General features: G+C 51.4%; 1 protein-coding gene across 2 annotated transcripts; it reads right to left on the bottom strand.

The window, feature by feature from the left end:
- Window positions 1-271: 271 nt before the first annotated feature.
- LOC310913563 (transcription cofactor HES-6-like) lies at window positions 272-1990 on the bottom strand (the record flags this gene model as incomplete). Of its 2 annotated transcripts, XM_083869084.1 has the most annotated exons (4): window positions 272-1429; window positions 1514-1595; window positions 1674-1760; window positions 1847-1912. In XM_083869084.1, 4 exons carry the CDS (start codon window positions 1910-1912, stop codon window positions 999-1001), a joined length of 666 nt encoding a protein of 221 aa, XP_083725210.1. In that variant the 3' UTR covers window positions 272-998. The 2 variants fall into 2 exon arrangements, with proteins under 2 accessions (XP_083725210.1, XP_083725209.1); XM_083869083.1 differs by having other exon boundaries at window positions 272-1595; window positions 1847-1990.
- Window positions 1991-18636: the final 16646 nt, after the last annotated feature.

Here is an 18636-nt window from a genome sequence, read left to right as displayed (position 1 = left end):
GGCCAAAGACCAACTTCAGCCAGTATGACCTTGCTCATGCAATAAACTTAAGTGTCAAGTAGAATTAAACAAAAGAAGTATTTGAATTCCAATAGTTAAGTTAACAACGCTTAGTACAAGAATTAAGTCTTAACTAGCAGCATTGTTTCCATGATATGTACTGGTGTTAAGGGCCAAAAAGAGGGAGCTATATTTTTAATGTTCTTAAACGGGTTAGAAGTGCATCACATTACAAAATATATATGCCACATTGTGAATTCAGGGTTTTTTTATTAAAGATTAAAAATAAAAAAACATTTGACACCCTAATATACATAAAGTCACAATAAACTCAAATGTGCTAAAGGCAAAATGTGCTAAAAGCAAAATGTGCATAAAGACACTCATTTCTAAAAGGCACCCTGCCACCAACATCTTTAAAAATGCTTGTCTAATTCCACCAGGTTTCTAGTTTTCTCTCCCTTCCCTAAAGGTGAGACTTTAGGCTGCTACCAGGTAAAGATGCTACCCCACTGACACCTTTCAGGGGTCTGTGCTATCACTAGAACGCTTAAAACCGTGCATGCAGACTTAGCTCGAGCTTCTTCTGGAATTAACTACTGTGATTTAAAATGCACAAGGGCTTTTTATTAAAAGGTAGCAGTGTTTGGGCCGCTAAGGGCCATGAAGAAAGAGACAGGGTTATAAAATAACTGCTGTGTCTCCACCAGAAAGCTTTGCTACTACAAACCAACTCCCTCCTCCCCCCATCCGCTCGTAAAAACAACCCCTGGAGTTACAAAGTGCCACACACGCACATACACAGGGATGAAATGTTAATGCGTTGGCTATTAGGCTGTCAGGGTGTGACAGCATCAGAGTGCCCGAGTCCCGCAGTCACAGCGCTGCCAGCCGCACACACACACATTCACACACAGACAAACACGCTCCACACACATGCGTGTGCCGGGGCACCCTGCCCGCCCCATAGGGCGCCCTGCGCTGGCTCCTCTCCGCTGTTACCAGGGTCTCCACATGGATTTGGGCGAGCCGGGCGAGGGTAGGCCCTGCTGCGTCTGGGACGCGTCCAGTCCGTCCGTGGAGGTCCGGCCCGGCTCGGCCTCGTCCGAGTCGGAGCAGGTCTCCTCGCTGGGGGAGGGCGAGAGCGCCGGGGCGGGCCGGGCCGGGCCGGGCCGGGCTCCGGGCGGCAGCACCAGCGCCTCCCCGGCGGGCCAGGGCCCGAGCGCGGGCTCCCCCAAAACGTCCGTGACCGAGTCCGGGCAGCCGCCCTCGCTGAGGGGCATGGACTCCAGCAGGTGGTTGAGCAGCTCGGCGGCCGTGGTGGCGTCAATGCCGGGGCAGCTGGAGACGAAGGTGTGCACCTCGTGCATGCACTGGATGTACCCGGCGGCGAAGCGCTCGCTGGCCTCCAGGAGCCGCCGCCCGCCCCCTGCGCCGCCGGGGACAGAGAGGGGCGCGGGTGAGGCGCGGGCCGGGCCGTGCGCCCCCCACCGCCCCCCGGGCCGGCACTCACCGCGGGCGCGGCGCTCCAGCACGGCCCGCACCCGCCGCACCGTCCGCTCCAGCACCTCCGCGTTCTCCAGCTTCGCCTGAAACTGACCCGGGGCACCGCGGCCGTCAGCGCGGCCCCGGGCCCCGCCGGCCCCCGCCCCGCCGCGCCGCCGCCGCCTCACCTCGCTGTCGGCCAGCAGCAGCCGCAGCTCCCGCAGGCTCTCATTGATGCGCGCCCGGCGCTTCTTCTCCACCAGCGGCTTCTTCGTCTGCGGGGACAACAGCGCCGTCAGCTCCCCCCACGCCCCGGCCACGCCCCGGCCCCGCCCCGCCCGCCGCGGCCCCCGCCGCTCACCCTCCGGTCGACGCGGGGCTCCGCGCAGCCCTCGCTCCGCGGCGGGCGGTCCCTGCCCGGCGCCATGGCCACGCCGCTGCCTGGCTGCGTCCACTCCGCGCCGCTCCCGCCCCGCGCCGCCCTTTTATACCCCGCGATTTGCATGTCAATGAGCTCATTGGCCGCGCCGCGCGGGCAGCACCGAGCGTTGGCCGAACGGGCCAATGGTGGCCGCGCGCTTTGTCTGCGGCGGGGCGGGGCCGGCGGGGCGGGCGGGCGGAGCGGGCCCGGCACGGCCCCGGGAGCGGGACCGGCCCCGCCGGCAGCGTACGGCTCCCCGGGGCGGCCGGGCCATCGCTCCCCCAATGAACCCCAAACCCCAGCGCCCGGTACGGGCTCGGAACCTCGGAATACTCGTGTGTGCGGCTAGGGTGTTCGTGGAAAGGAGGGCACGGTCGGGCCGGCCAGCTACCGGCGGGGAAAGCCGGGCGTCAGCACCGACCGACCTGGGCGTGAAAGAGTCAGTCTGAGCTGTGGCCGGGAAGCCATGGGGCTAAGCAGGCACAGCTGGCCACGGAGCCGGTCTTGTCCTGCCCCGATCCCAGCGGACGGGGCGGCTCTCGGGCCGGGCTGTGGGCGCCAGCCCGGGAGGACGCGCTGGTTGCGGCCGTGCCGGGGCTGTGCGAGGCCCCACGGCCGTGCAGCGCGTCCCCAGCCCCGGCGCGCCGCAGCCGCCCGCCCCGCTGGCTGCGAGAGCGGGGCAGCTTTGTGCGGGTAACTTGATGCTGATGACAGTTGGCAGCTGCAGTTCCCCAGCAGACTGAGGCAAATAAAAGCATTAGGGCTCGTCCCCGAGGAGAGCGACAGGTGTTCGCTCCCGCTCCTTTGTTTCCCTGCTTTTATTCTCCTCGCTAATGCGTGTCATATTTTTACCGCCCGAGGAAACGGGAGACGCGTCCCCCGCTTAAATGGGCGCTGCCAGCGCGGAGCCGCACGCTCGCCTCCCTGTACGTGTCCGGCATAGCTCCCCTCCTGCTCCAGCCTCCTCCCGGTGTGCCCCGCCACGGAAAGCCCTTTGGTTTTGGTGGTGCTGAGGTTTTCCTTGAGGAGAGGTCTGGCGTGGGCTGGAGCCGCTCAGAGCCGTGGGACGTCCGGTTCCATCAATTTTTATGGATCCGAGCCTGGATGGGTCCCTGGCGAGTCCCGTGTGGGCCAGCGGGCACCGGCACCGTGTTCCGGGAAGGGCCGAGTGCCTCGCTCTCGGGCAGTCCCACTGTTGTTAACACTGCTTTTCATCCTCGAAGTGCCGTGTAAACCTCCGTGCCTGCCCTGTGCTACTCCCCGGGTGACAGGAGAGAAAGCTGGGATGGAGAAGTTCAGCACTGCCTTCCCAAGGCCATCATGGAGCACATGAGGGTAAAGCCAGGACCGGGGATATCCTAGCTGGAGACCTAAGCTCAGGCCACTCTTCGTTTTGTATTGCAATGGACAGGAGGTGTTATTTTAGAAAGGTGCTTCTGGTGTGTTTTGTCCTTTTATGTTAAAGCATTGGTGCTTGGGTTTTGTCAGAGAGTCTGTTCAGGTGGTGACAAGTTTCTCTGCGCCAGGCAGGAGCAGAGTGGGATGTACTGGGGGCTGGATGTCTAAATCTGTCCTTCAGCTTCTGATGCACTGAATTCTCTGTGTAACACAATGTGGAAACCAACTCATTCTTTTCAACGATATAATTAATGCTGTCAAAGCAGAAATGCTGTATGGACCAGGCCAGGTACAGAACATTTTTGTATTTAAGCAAGTAGAGACACTGTGACCATTCTGTGCCTGGCTGATGCATGTTTAGCTTACCTAAGTGGCAGGGGCAAACCATGACCGTACGTGTGCAAACTGCTGCAAAATAATGGATGTCACAGTTTTGAAGGAACCATCTTCGTTCTGAAACAAAACTAGGCACCTAAGGTCATCAGAGGTGTATAAAAACACAAAAGCACACACACATTTGGGAAATGTGCAGTAGCACACAATGTGTGTAATCATTGGTAAAAGATGAACTCCAAGCATTTGTGAGCTTGTTTTCTCTTCAGAGAAAGCTCAGCGTTTCCTAGAATGGGGGTGGGGGAAGTGGGTGAGCCTGGTTGCTGGCTGGGGTAAAACCAAACCACACAAACATTCATGTGTTCACTGCTCAAACAGTGGGGTTAACAGTGGTGTGAATCGTGTGCAGTCCCCAAACCTGCCAGGCCTCTTTACTGCAGGTGTTTGTACCAGTTGTGTTTCAGACCTTACCTGTGTTAGAGGTGCTGCATTGTTAATGCAGGGAAATGAGAAGTGGAGGAGCTCCTGAATTCACCCCAGTCGAGGTTCAGATGTATCAGGGGTGATGAAACTCTGGTGGCAGCTGAACAGCAATGATCTCCCACCAGGCTCGATGTGAGCTCAGTGGGGAGCTGGAGGCACAAGGTAAACACTTCTGGAAGCACAAGGAGACTTCAGCAGCAGGTCTTGGCTAAGAATGCCCAGAGAGAGCTGGCCATGGCTATAACATCCTGTTTCTGTTCTGACTGGGCGGGTGCTGATGGCAAGGCACTGTACACATTGCTGGCTCATGTTCTGCAGCGCGTCTTTTTGTATTTTCTTTGAAAAGCTGCAGGTCAAATGAGTTGACAAATGCTGGAGCTGTTTGTGCTGACCATTAAAAATGTATGTGCCATAAATATCAGGGCATCACTAGAGCTGCCATTCTGGAGGAGGAAGTCACTGCAGGCTATCTCCTCTAGCCCACAGGGACAATGTGACATTTTTGTGCTACTTTAAACAAGTTCCATCACATCAGGTGAAGCGAATCACGGTAACCTCATGCATTTTAATGGAAATGTCAACTGCAATCTAGTAAAAGAAAACATTCCTTAGATACCTTGTCCAATACCTCAGTGCTTGTCCGTGCGTGGTGGTTCCTGAAGATTTCACTAAATCCATGGACTTATCTGTATTTTATCCACATTAAGCCCATCCTGCTCCCTGCTCAGGGAGAGGTGTACAGACGCTGCTTCCTCCTGCATGAAGGGTTGGAGTTTAACCTTTGCTAGAGCAGGGAGCTCTGTCCTGTCAGAGACAGGCTCCTGCACAAGCTCTAAATTGCAGTTTAGCCAAGGAACAGCACAGTTTTAGCAGAGATAATGGCATCTGAGTCTTTCTGCATGTGTTCTCCTGCAAGCCTGTGTGTAAAGCACTACAACACAGCCTATAAAACAGGCTTTGATTCTTTCTAGATGACACATGAGCACTAATACAGCTGTGGTGACAGTGGCAAAGGCAAGTGTGGGAGGCCATCCTGCAGCCTCAGCTATGTGCCATGTGTTTTGGAGGCCCAGGTAAGTGATAAATCCTCATTTCTGACATGTCACAGCCTCACACACTTCTGTCTGAGTTGGCAGGTGCATTTGGAAGGTCTCTGACTCCCAGAAGAACATTCACAGAGGCATAATGAAACTCAAAACATTTTTGAATACTCTACAGGCAACTGTGCTGCCATCCATGCTCTTGGACTGGAGTCAGGAGGTGACCCAGGCTCTGTGTGGATAATACAATCAGGGCACGGGATAAAGACATGATGAGCATGCACAAGGTCCATTGGAAATGCTTGAGTAGTTTCTTTCATAAAAGGTATAACATCTGTTGTTGCTGGAGGCACAAGTTCCTGTCAAAGAGACACGTCATCCTTATAAATATTAATGGTGCATACAAATGGTGGTGGGTGTGAGCTGTGGATGTGAGGTTAATGGGTGAGCTGCTCCTCAGGCATCAGTTAGCTGCCATCAGACTTATTTCTACACTAACAAATACAAACTGTTTAGGTGGTAGAGCAAGCAAAAAGCTTTTTTCGCCCTCCCCCTCTCCCTGGGGTCCCTTCACAAACGAAATGTGTACTGTAATTAGTCTCTTGCCTTGTCACTGATGAAAATTAGTCCTGCTTGCAGAGGCAAGGAGGAGAGGAGTGAGGCTGGAGCTGGAAGAGCTGAGGCTGTAGGTGATAAATGAAGCAAATGAGGAAGGCTGTTGGGAGAAGTCTGCAGCATCCCCATCAGCTTGATCCTAGCTGCCTTCAGTGCCATTGATTTCTCCACTGTTAATAGCTGATGTTTAGGAGGAAAATAGGATTGAATATCACCACTGATCTGCTCTTGGACTCCAGTCTGTTTGTTACTGCCAATTGTGTTTGCTGCCTTGAGCACTGAGCTCCTGCTGCCCTTTTCAAAAACCATAAGGCTTTTCGTATCCTTATTTATTTATCAGCAGACTTGGCAGCAGTGCTAGTGTTCATCAGCTGGGGCACAGAGGAACAGTTCATGCCAGCCAAAACACTAATGAGTAGCATTCAAAAGGGTCTTATGTCCATTCACAGAGGAGCCCCAAGACTGCCTTTGCTGCCTATGGAGGCTGGGGGTCCCCTTGGCCTCAGAAGATGGGCCCAGCCTTCTGTCACAGTTACTTTGACTTTCTGACCTTTCAGAGGTGGTGGTTTTCAAATGAAAAAAATGGCGAGGGTCTGTGCTGAATAAGCAGAGACAAGATCACAGCCTTTTCCCAAGTGTGAGGGATGGATGGCTGCTGTGCACTGGGGGGACTGCCCCAGCAAAACCCTCTGTGCTACATTTCTTGCCTTGTCAGCCTGTTGGGCTCCTACAAAGAGAACCCTAGACTCATAAAGCTTTGCAAACTGCTTCAGCTCCTGCCATTTAGCTGTGTTCTGTCATCAGTAACTGTGGCAGAATCCTGTGCCTTTGAGGTTACAGAGAGCATCCCTTGAGCACATTACGTTTGTGGAAGGTATTTCAGGGAGGTGAGAATAATTGTCTGAAGCAACTACAGAGGGTTTTTTTTTTTCGGTTGGATTAAAAAAAAAGTCTGCCTGTAGTGCTTTGTGAGCGGTTTCATTGTGTTTCCAGGGAAGCCTCTTGTATTTGATTTCTCTAATATTTTTGGTAATTAAAAGTTATCTTTATCATGGGGCTGTCTTCATCATAGGCTTTATGCTATGTTTGTTACAGGGCTGCATGTATCACTAGTCCTCCTCTGCAAGATATTTCTATTAGTTCCTAAATGCCTTACAGGCATCCTCATTAAAGTACTATTGCAACAGAGAAGGCACTGAAGCTGTTAAACACAATCTTGACTAGGGCTGAAAGCTTTTAGTGTGTGCTCTTTAGAGAGTATTTCTTCTGACATGCAGTGCATGCCCAGGGAAACTCCCAGGCTGAACCACCACGTTTGTTGACAGGACACAGGTTTTATTTTTATCAGATTAACGTGTACATAATCAGGCTCTGAACTTTGCTCCTGTGTGTTTTGTGAAATGCTCTGGAAAATGCCCCTTTCACTGACCCTCAGAGGTTTGCATTCACGTTACAAATTGCATATCTGTAGGTAGGGAAAAGTCCTGTTCCATAGGGGAGGTCTGTGAGATCCTTTTTAGCAATGACAGAATATATTTCATGGTCAACTTTGAGAAACACTGGTCTTTTCTAAGTCAAAATATTTTAGAAGCAGAGACCAACTGAGAGTCTTGGCACCCCATTTTGTGTTTTGCACAAATATTGGGTTTGATCCAGCTGCAGGGGATGCCTCAGATTGTACAGATGTGTTGTGGAGGTATCCATGAACAACCTGGGGCATGGTCACAGAAACAAATATTTGTGAATCTTGTCCTAACTGTGCCATACTCCAGCTCTAAGCTGGTGTTTCTTCAAGGAGGTGACACTCTGTAACCCGGGGTCCTTTTAATGGTGTGGGGAAAGGAACCTGAGGGCCTATTCTGCTGTGTGCTATGCTTTTTAACCACTCTACATTTAGAGTGGATTTTAGCCTTGCTGCCCAGCACAGCTCATCCATTTGGCATAGTGCTCACTTCATTTATGCCCGTGGCTGAGTCCCCTAAGCCTCTGCAAGAGCTGCTTGCATCCATTTTGGTGAGGAGCCATAGCTAAAGGGGTACTGGAAGGCAGTGATGGGTTGTGTGAAGGAAGCTGAGTAGGCAGCTTTGAATGAGCAGGTGAGTGCTGCCACTCCCTCCTCTCCAGATGTATTTGTCCTTTCTGGAGGAGCTTAGCACAGTTTAAGAGGAGCATAACGCTTTTGAATTCTTGGACTAAGAAATTGCTCTGGCACTTGAGCACATAGAAACATGAACTCTGCAAGGTCTCACCATGCAGGATTACAGTTGGCAGAGGAGAACACAATTCCTCTGCTTTTTTTAGTGGCACTCCGGTGTTTGCAGAAAAATGCCAAATGTCTTCCTGCTGTTTTCCATGTGCTGGCTTTTGGTCACCCAGGGCTGCTCAGTACTTCCTCTCACCTCTCAGCTCTCGTGGGGTTGTGATGCAAGGAAGCTTCTGAGGGCTGGAGTGAGGATGCTGTAACACCAAAATCTATAAGAAATCATGGCTGCTCCCATGACTCTGCCTGTGTCAGCAGGCACAGCTCACCTGGTTAGTCACAAATCACAGAAGCAAAAAAAGCTCAGGAAAGAACAGTGGAATCATGGAAAGTCAGGAACATCATGTAGGCTCCTATTTATGCTATGCAGAGTGACTTAAAAGAGAAAAAATGCTAGTTCATGTTAAACCACATTATTTTTATAGAGAATTTAAAGTTCTTTATCTTGTTTTGTTTTTTTTTAAAGTCCGGAGAAAGGGCAGCACTATCCCTGCAGCATGCCTGGTTTAATGGGGCATGTTGGGAAGGGGTTCATTTGCTCCATGAATTCAGGATACAGTTAAACTGGACTCTGAAATGGCTAGTTTTGGGGGTAAAGCCATTTTATTGGCTTCTGTGGATTACTCGATGTTCTATAAACTCCAGTAAAAATCTCTTAGCACAGCCATAGTTTCTGTGTCCTTGCAATTAATAGAAAAGCAAACACCAAGTTTGCTCACATGCACAAGCAGAGGGTTCTGACCAGAGTGGTAGGACTGGATCCACTCGAGCCTGGTGCACATTGCTGGGGCAAATCAAAATCCTGATGATACACAGCCTAAAACTCTAATTAGAGGGCAGGTCTGAAAAACAACATCCAAGCTGAAAATGTGGGCAACTCTGCCTGGGCTGTTCTTTGCTCCCTTCCCTCCAGCCCTTTCAGAGGAGTGCTGTGTGGTCTGCCAGGGCTGTGAGAGAGCGGGGGTGGCTCATCCCCAGAGCTGCTGAGCTGCCTGCATCCCTCAGCAAGCTCATCTGGCAGCTGTGCCCTCAGCCGGTGTTGGGGAGCAGGAGCTCTGGGCTTGTGACCAGTGGCTTTCCCAGGGTCACATGAGGCACGTGCTGGAGGAGATGCAGAAGGTGGCCCTTGCTCCAGGAGGGCTATAAAATGCCTCTGGCCTACAGGGGTACACAGTACAAACTTTGGTAGGAATATTGTGTCAGACCATAAAGGGAAATCACTGGAGCCTCCCCTTAGAGACACTTCCAGCTCCTGCCCTGCTGGCCATCTCCTGTGGCACCTCCCTGAGCTTTGCTCTTCAAGGCTTTCTGGACAGACTTCATGATCAGGGAAGAAATCAACTTGTTAGTTCCCCACCTCCGTGCTGTCTTGATCAAACCATCCCCTATGAGACCTGGGCTCCAGCAGCTGGCCAACACCAAGGCCACAGCTGCAGAACTCACTTCCTTCTCTAACACCTGTAATTAGAGACAAGCCTGGGAGAAACAGGACTCATTCCTTGAAGAGCTCATCTGGAGGATCAGGAAGGACAGAGCAGATGGTTTCAAGTACAAGCTCTGAGGAGGCTTAAGCTAGGTGGAGTCAGCCCTCAGGCCTGACCCTCGATGTCAATGTAAACAGATCCTCTGGGCACTCATTACTGAAAACCAGGGCAACACTGCAAGCCCCTACCTGCCAGTGCTGAAATCCAGCCAGCCCAGATGGGCAGGCAGGGCCGGGCTGCCTCCTGCAGCTCTCTGGGAGCAGCCTGGCCTCACTGGACCCAGAGTAAAGCCTGGCTTGTCCCTGGGCTTGGCAGGGACCCAGGACTGCAGGGTGACACCTCTGCAGGGTGACCCCACTGCAGGGTGACCCCACTGCAGGGTGACACCACTGCAGGGTGACCCCACTGCAGGGTGACATCACTGCAGGGTCACCCCACTGCAGGGTGACCCCGTGGGCAGAAGAGCAGCAGGGCTGACTTGAGCCACTGCAGGGCCCTGTGTGCTCCTGCTAGGACAGATCTACAGGTCACAGCATCCTCTGGGAGAGTCACCACAGACACTGATGCTGCTCCTCATGGAGCAAGGGACAGGGCCTTTGGTTCTGGTGTGGCCTTGCCAGAGGAGAGCCCTTCTGATTGTGTGGGATGAATGCCTGCCCCACTGCCTGCCCTCCTGTCCCTCTGGTGAGGAGCAATCAGCCCAGGAGGGCAGGGGACGGCACGTGGCAGTGGTGGATGACTTCTGAAGGTGTTTCTGCCTGGTAGCATCCTGCAGTATTCTAAATGCCTTTGGGTTCTCACCTTTCTCCCTCCCATCTCTCCCAAGCAGGTCTGCACGCTCTGGAGCTGGGTCAGACAGATGCATGGAGGTTCTAGTCCTGCCCTTTTGCTGCTTTTCCTCAATCATCTGACACTCACATATCCCTCAGTGTTATCTATACTGCCAAAAGTGTGTGGTGCTTTTTGGGGAAACTGTCTGGTGATAAATGTAGTCCCAAGTGCAGGCAGAATCTTGAGTTTCTCTTGGCTCTCATGAGTTGTGTTTAGCAGGTTCTGCAAGTGCTGGAGTGTGTGGTTTCCTTTGACATCTCCCCACAGCTATGCTGACCCAGTCATCTCTCCTAGAATCCTTCCTGTTTTCTAGGATTTTCCCTTCTAGGTTAAGTTCCTATATTATGATGACTCTTTCAGTTTTATGTATTCATCTATTTCTTATTCATTTTTATAGAAGAGAAGAGTTACAAGGAGAAAGAGTTGAGCTCTGAGAAGGAACCTAAACACCAACCATCTAAATATAGTGTCTGAGAGAGATAAGTCTCTTGAAAGGGAGATCTAGGAAGTCCATATTCTTAGCAAGAAGCCATCTGGAAATTGTCAGGAGACCTTGTGAGGGTTTGAATGGAAACCTCCTAACCCCTGGAGCTGATTTTAGGTTTCAGCCAGGTGCTCATCCATCCTGGATCTAGACCCATCTTGTGGGGGTGGGCATGCACAGGGCTTGTGGGCAGCACTGCTTCCAGCAGGACTGGGGCTGCCCTTGCTCTTGGGGTCTCTTGGCAAGCCCTTGAAGCTTGGCATCAAGCAGGAGAGTTCCTTTCAGTTTTTCCTTTTAGGCCAGACAAACCCACCTCTTGGGATTGTGAAAGCAAGGAGGGAAGGGAGGGAAGGGGAGTGTGAACTGGGGGTTAGGAGTTAAGAGAGGGGAACTCTGGTTTCGTGTCCTGGCTACAAGGCTGCTTTTATTCTGTTTGTGTTGGGTCCCAGGAAAAGGCTTTATGATGTTTGAGTTCAGGCCCGTGTGGGGAGGGCAACAATGATTTACTTGAGTTTGATGTGCCTCTTTGTTGTGTCAATAATGTTATTTGCACAGAATTCATCTGAAGGAGGAAGTGATCTTGAAAGCTTCCAGATCAGAGTTTCCTGCTCCTTCTCTAGGCAGAGGCACTACCTGAGGCCCCCCAAGGCAGGATGAGCCCCATGGTGGTGTGTGAGTCCCTGGGGAGGGCAGGACAAACTCCGTTCAGTATTTTTATCAGACAGCCATTGCTATGCAGCCTGAGCAGGGCTGGCACCCTGGATACATGACTTTTACACTGAGCAACTCACTCCTGCCCATTATTGTAAGTTATTGAAAGGTCTGCTTTCACTCTGAACTGCTCGGTAGCTCACTGCAACACCTCTTCCATGGTCCTGCTGGGTAGAATTTATCCACATCAGGCTGCTGAGCACCAGCTGCTTCACAGCTCCTGAAATGCTGAGTGCTTGACTCCAGGTCTGTGCAATGACAACTGCAGGAATGTCCAATTCTGGAACCCCAGGGTGGGAAGAGTGGTGAGGGGAGGAGGAGGGGGTCCAGTAAGGAACTGCCAATGTGGTCAGGACCTGGGGAAAGGGGGCTTGTTTAGTCTGGTGAAGAGGAAGCTGAGGGGAATCCAGCAGCATCCCGCAGCTACTGGAAGTTCAGTTACAGAGTTGGTGGAGTCAGGCTCTGCCTTCCCATCAGTGACAGCTCACAAACCAAGGGGGTCACACACTGCAGCTTGCAAGGTTCAGCTCAGGTGCTGGGAAACCCTCTCTGCCAAAGGGTTGGTGCAGCACTGGGACAGGTTTCATGGAGAGGTCAGGGAAACTCTCTTCTGTGAATCTTCTGAAGCTCAGTCAGATAAAGGTACAGACACCCTGACCTGCTTTTGGCAATGGCCGTGCTTCAAGGAGGTTTGGACCAGAGACCTCCACAAGTCCCTTCCAAAAGGCCTTTCAGTCACTCTGTTCACTCTGGAAAGACTGCCAGCATGCTGTCAGAGTTTTCAAGAATTTCTGGATCAAAGCACCTGGTGATTTTTGTTTGACACAGAAACCCAGATCTAGATGGAGGCTGTCTGCTCCAGTTTCCCAGGGCAGTACCATGCTAATGTGAAGATTATTGGTCCAGGAAGGACCATAGATGTGGAAAGGAGTCACTATTGCCCCCTGATCAGGAGGTGGGTGTGAGGGGAGGGAGCTATTCTAGCAGGCCAAGGTGGCTGGAATTTTGTGTGAACCCATTTAGGATTTTGGAATAGAAGCAAGGCAAAGTTTCCTGGGCAGCAGCAGCACAGGTGCAGTATGTGCAGTAACTGGGGCAGTAACAACACTGTCCTTAGCATTTGTGCCACACAAGTAGCCAGTGAAAGCAAGGAGGGGTGACATGAATCTATCTTTAATATATTTGATGATGTACTGTGAGCCTCCAAGAGAAAGTCTCCTCCTGCACTTGCCACCTAGGGAGCTTCTCTGGGGCTGGTGAAGCTTGATTCCCTGTGGCTTTGTGTTGTCTGCTTGGATCCTCTATCCTTTGTGCCTATCTTCTGTGGCTCTGCATTGCAGCAAAAGGAACCCCCCCCTCCCCCCCCCCCCCCTTGCAGGACCTCTCACTTCAGCCCAGATGCCCATGTTGACAGAATTTACAGGAACTTCATTTCCTCATAGTTTTTTTCTTCCTTGTTCCCTTGTTAAATTTATCTGGAGAAGTTGAACATTGCTGGGAGAGGATTGACTGAAGCTTGTGGCAGGATTTTTTCCTCAGGGGAGAGGAGGGGAAGAGAGTAAAAAAGGGAGTCCAGGGAACCCAGCAGTTAGTTTATCCATGTCTTGTCATCTGCAGATCTTGAATTTAATTATCACAAATATGTCATCGTTGCTGAAGTCAATAATTAAGTTCAGCATTTTACTGTCAGCATAATTGTATGAACCATCTTTGTGTCTTGGTAAGTCTTGAAATGCAGTCTCTTTTATAGGCTCTCTGCCAAATTATTTAATTTTAATGCTGTTGGCATCAGGTTTTTTAAATGCACTTCAAACACAGTAAATACAGTGCATTCCCAGGGCCTGCCTTGTTTCTGTACATGAATGAGATCAGCTGAACCAGCCAAGCATGAAGATGTTGTGCAGCTGAGCCCTTCTGCAGGGCTGCACTCAGTGGCACTGAGCCACCTCGCTGTCCCCTGGCTCTGCAGACAGCTCATGACGCTCCAACTTTTCCAGGAAGACCTGTAAAATTTCCACATTTCTGTCTTAAAATCCAGGTTTTATCCAGCCTCAAGAGGTTTGTACTCCAGTGAACTGCACCTCTCTAGGCTGTTTTCACAACATGGCCTCGTCTTAGGGGAGTGAGGAAGAGAGGGCTGCTGGCTATGCAGGGGGCTGTGGAGGGTGTCCTGGGGGGCAGCAAGAGGGGCACCCCCAGGAGAGCCCTGCTGGCCCTCTGGTGCTTGGGAGCTGTTGTGGGACATGATTTCTCTGGACAGACTGACGGCTCCCTTTGCCAGCAGGAGCTGTAGCTCAGCAGGGGGCTCTTCTGGCAAATGCTGTTCAGTGCTAATTAGCCCTTGGTTGGCCTCCAGCCCTTGCTTGTTTGTTTGGTTGTTTGTTTTTCTTGCACTGACTCATCTTACTCCTAAGATATAGCAAACATGTCATGAGTTGCCTGTTTCAGGCATTATCCATGTTGTTGCTGATATAATCATCCCATAAAGAAGAGAGATATAATTCTCACCTTCTCCATTAATGCCTGCCAGCTTTCCCAATCCTTCAGAAAGTTGTAATACAGCTCCCTGTGCTTCCCCCTTTACCTCAGACAAGCACCCCGGTGTGTGGAGCACACAGAGGAGCTGAGGTGCCACGAGAAAACCCCCTGTCTGTATTCCCTCCTGTGTGCTGTGTGCTGGCACTGTGAACAGTAGGGATGTCCTGCTCTTCTGCCTGCTGGACCTCAGACATCTGAGGAGCAGTGCTGGGCAGAGCAGAGCGACCTGAGTGTGGTGTTTCCTGAGGGAGTGATGCTCCAAACCCCTGCTGGCAGCAGCGTGCAGGGAGGTGAGGCTCGGAGGAGTGGGCACTGCCAGCCCCTGCTGGCTGTTGCTGTGTGCTCTCCTTGCTGTGGCACTGTAGCACAATGGCCTCTTTTGTGTGACAGGCCCAGGAGTAGCTGCACTGCCAGCCCACAAACTCTCAGAAACTGCATCTATTGTTGCAGGAGATGGCAAGAGAAGAAAAGCAGAGGTGGCCTGCACCTTCCAGAGCCAGGACAACACCCCTGGGTCCTGAACTACTCATGAGCCATGGGTTTGTACTGGCCATGTCCTGCATCTTGTGGGAGCTCCCTGGAGATCACGCCAAGCAGGTGAACTTCCAGAAATGTGATGGGAGTTCATTGCTGCCCTTATCATCTGACTGAGTGGCCTTCTGCTTGCAAGTGTACCAACAATACTTGTGAAACCATATCCTCTGCCAGGGCTTCTGTACAGCTTGATTTCTTTGTTTGAGCGGTGAAATGGGATGGCTCATCTTCTGTTTCACAGCAGCCATCTCTTTTGTTGGGTGACTTGTCAGCTGCTGTCCGTCCATCCTGTCATTCCTTCCCCTCTGGAAAGCCATTGCATTCTCATGGCAGTCACACCTCTGCATATGTGATGCCACTGATAAATTCCAGTCTGGCTCCAGCAGGAGGCATGGTCCTTAGACAGCCCTTTTGAAGGTCTTCCATGATCTCTCCCTGACAGCTGGCTCAGGGATATGTTCTGCATTAACATCCCTTGATCTGTCTGCTGGTTCTGACACCGTTGACCACGGTGTCCTTGTGGAATGCTCTGAGCAGATGGTGCATCTGGCTGGGGCTGCTTCAGGTTGATTCAGATCATATCCGGGGGAAAGCTGCTCACTCACTCATTCCATTCCTTTCATCAGCTTTCTGTGTCCTGTGTCTCTCCATGGGGACCTTCCCATTTTAGTACCTATTGATCTGTTTTGGCTGAGCTCCTTGAGTGTACACTTGCTCCTGGCTGCCTTCAGGCACCCCCTGCACTCCCTGCTGCCTTGCCCAGCCTTCACTCCAGCAAAGCAGGGACAGATCTGCAGCTCTTTTGGGGATATGCCAGTGCAGGTAGTGTTGGTCTTGGTGGGTCAGTGCCCTAAGAGACCCAGGCAATGCAGTCTGTCATAGGAAGAGCAGGGTCTGAGTGTCTTCCCTGTGTTCATTGCTTCAGCTGTGCGCACCTGCCCAGTAGGGTCTCAGCTGCCATCTCACTGCAGTGCCAAATCTGAGCTGGTGACTGATTTGTTGTGCCAGGGCCTGCCTCTGCTGTTGAAAGCCCTCCAGGGATGCCTGCCCCTAAGGTCACTGCCTGATGGAGACATACCAGCAGACCCAAATTGTACAGCCAGGCCGTGTGATTGCTCACTGATCACCTGCTTGTTGGTGTAATGTAGGGGAGTTTGAGGCTCCCCATCCTATTTGGGTGCTTTTCTGTGCTACACTGTACACTGCAGTGGTGTAGCATTCCCAGGACTGACAGACCAATGCACACATGTGTGTGACAGCTGTGGCCAAAGAAAACAGTGTATTTTCTGAATACAGCAAGTAACACAGGTTACTTGAGTAGGCCTGTTATGTATAGGACTTTGGTTCTTTAGTTTGCAAACACTGTCATATAAATACTTGTGCAGACTGGAAGTGTTAGGTGGAGAAATGGTATGGCTTCCTTTGAAATCACACAGCAGATAGCTGGCAGGTGTAGGAATGATCCAGCCCTTCTGGTGCCCTACCCACCAAAGTACACTGCTCCTGTACGTTTTCTTCCATGATATTCCTTTGTGTATATCCCCTTCCCTTGGTCTTTCTTCCTTCCAGCCTCTGGGGCAAGCTGGAGAGGGGATGGGTGTGGAGAGTCTGGGTTGCTGAGTTCCATCTGGAAGGCAAAGCTGCACAACTCCCCCCACTTGCAACCAACACTCCATTCAAGGGTTCCAACAGCCAAGTCAGCTGTTAACAGGAGTAAACTTGGCTGGTTTTTAATAAATTTTTACCGTCTCCAGATCTGGGCTAAAAATCCATCTTCTCCCCAAAGGTGACAAATGCTGCCAGTTGTCCCATCTTGTGTCTGCACCTCCCATAACCTGTGACTCAGCAGTGACCCCAGGATGGAACTCCACAGAGTTATTCATTATGGGCTGCACACTGAACCTGGACTTCACGTTGAGCAAGGCACTCCTGGCCTGTCTGCTGTTACACTCCTCACCTGAAATTCACCACACAAGTAGTAGCAGCACAGTAAAAGCCAATAGAAGATGAGCTGGTTTCTTAGCTTGGCTTCAAAATGGGAGCATTTGGTGCTTTGCTGTGCTCAGGTCAGAGCTCTGCTACCCACATCAGGGTTCCAACAGCAGGGAGACCCACACCATCATAGATGCCTGATGATTTCACCTTTCATGGAACCCCTTTGTTGAGTTTTTTCCTTCAGTTCATCCCAGTTTTTCTTAGTGAAATATGTCTCCTGACGTTGCACTGATGGTACACTGCTGTACCATCAGCAGATCTTCTTGGTATCTTTGTGCCTGAGTTCTGATTTAAGTTAGCTGTTGTCCCATGGAAATCTGGGCAGTGTCTGTCACACCTCCCAGGGGGATATATTTTGGCAGTTTCACCTGGCTCTTCACTGAGCCTAGTTCACTAAATTTAGCAGGGCTTTGTGTGGATTTAGTGCTGTGTGCTGTACCTTGGCAGAATCCATCTGCTCAGAGCTAACCTGGGCTATTTCTCTATTGTTCATTTTCTTTGAATATAACTGTGCTACTGGTCCCTTGATCATCTGGACCCAGGAAAAAGTCAGGTGATTGGCAAGATTGCTTCTCATACCTAATGCTGGATGCAAAGGAGGATAGGGAGAAATTGATCATTGCTCTGTTCTTGAGTTACTGTGTGTCTCATTTCTCCAAACCAGACACTGGAATAATATCTGCATGCAACCCCTCCACCACCTACAGCAGCTTCTGCTCTGCACAGGCACCAGTCAGGGCTGTGTGTGCCCACACTGCCCCAGAGCAGCTCACCTGGGCTGGAATTTGGCTTTGCTCAGCCTGTTAGAGGCCTCCACTGCTCTTGCAATCAGTATTTGTTTCTAAGTTGTGGCTTTGTTTCCTAGAACTCTTTCAAGTGTGATTTCAGAGTTTCACTAGGCTTTTGCAATAACACACTCACTTGGAGGAAAGAAGGAAGAGATGCAGCTTTCAGAGAAGAAAATACCTGTGGGCATCAGCGTTATGGTAGCTCCATCCTAGAGAACCTGTTTTAAATCACTGTGCCTGTTCTTTCCTGAGCCCAGCAATGACACTGAGTGCATGCCCTGGCTGCCAAGAATTTGGGGTTCTCCTATATCAGTATATTTACCTTCCAGGAGCTCTGGGCTGTGGCGGGCACGCAGCAGCTGTTGAATTGTGGTGTTGTCCAAACACAGGGCAAGTGCTGGCTGGCATCCTCTTGCTCCTGTGTCAAGTGTAACTGCAGGAGCTGCCCTGTTTCTGCCAGCTGGGACAGTCCTCACAGTGTTCTGTGGGTATTGGGTTCCCATAAATATAGATTGTCACAGCACCCTGGAATGCTCTCCCCAGCAGTGGTGGCTGTGGGGAGCCACTGGCTGCCCTCTGGTTTCAGATACCAGCAGGGAGGTGTTGCACAACCTGCCCACACTGAGGCTTCCAGCAGGGAGCTGGGCTGGAGGGTTTGCACACTGGTTCACCTCTCCAGTCCCAGTTTGGAAAGGGCTGCCTGTGCTGAGAACCTTGGCAGGTATTTCTGATTTCTGAGGTTGGAATGTGGAGTCACTCAGAGCAGGCTGTTCCCAAGTGGAGCACAACCTGTACAGGGAAGTCTTTGTTAATGGCAGTTCATTCCTGTACCTGTTTTTCCCACAGGGGTGATGTACATGTATTGTTTTTGGCCCCTCAGAGCAGGTTTGGTGGTCATCCATGCCAAGTTACATGTGAAATGAGGTATTTCCAAGAGACCAGCATGGAGTTTCTCCTCCCCTGGCCTCCTGTGCTGTGTGCTTGTGCTGTGTCTCCTCCAGAGCACTTCACTTCCTTCACTGCAACTGTCTGTTCCTCTAACATGGGTTTGATACCACCCATAGTGTGGGTTTCCCCCACAGGCTGTATTAGTGTAGGCAGCTGGGCAATCGTGGCTCTGCTAAAGGCGTTGGTTGTGCAGACTTTGGAACGAGATCAGAATCCCAAATTCCCCTCAGCTGGGGAAGGGATAAGGTGCCAAAATTCTGAAAACATCTTTCCTCCCTGTGAATAGCC

The sequence above is a fragment of the Zosterops lateralis genome (assembly GCF_965231275.1).
Source record: "Zosterops lateralis genome assembly, chromosome: 10".
Lineage (NCBI taxonomy): Eukaryota > Metazoa > Chordata > Aves > Passeriformes > Zosteropidae > Zosterops > Zosterops lateralis.
This window is presented reverse-complemented; position numbering and strand designations above follow the sequence as displayed.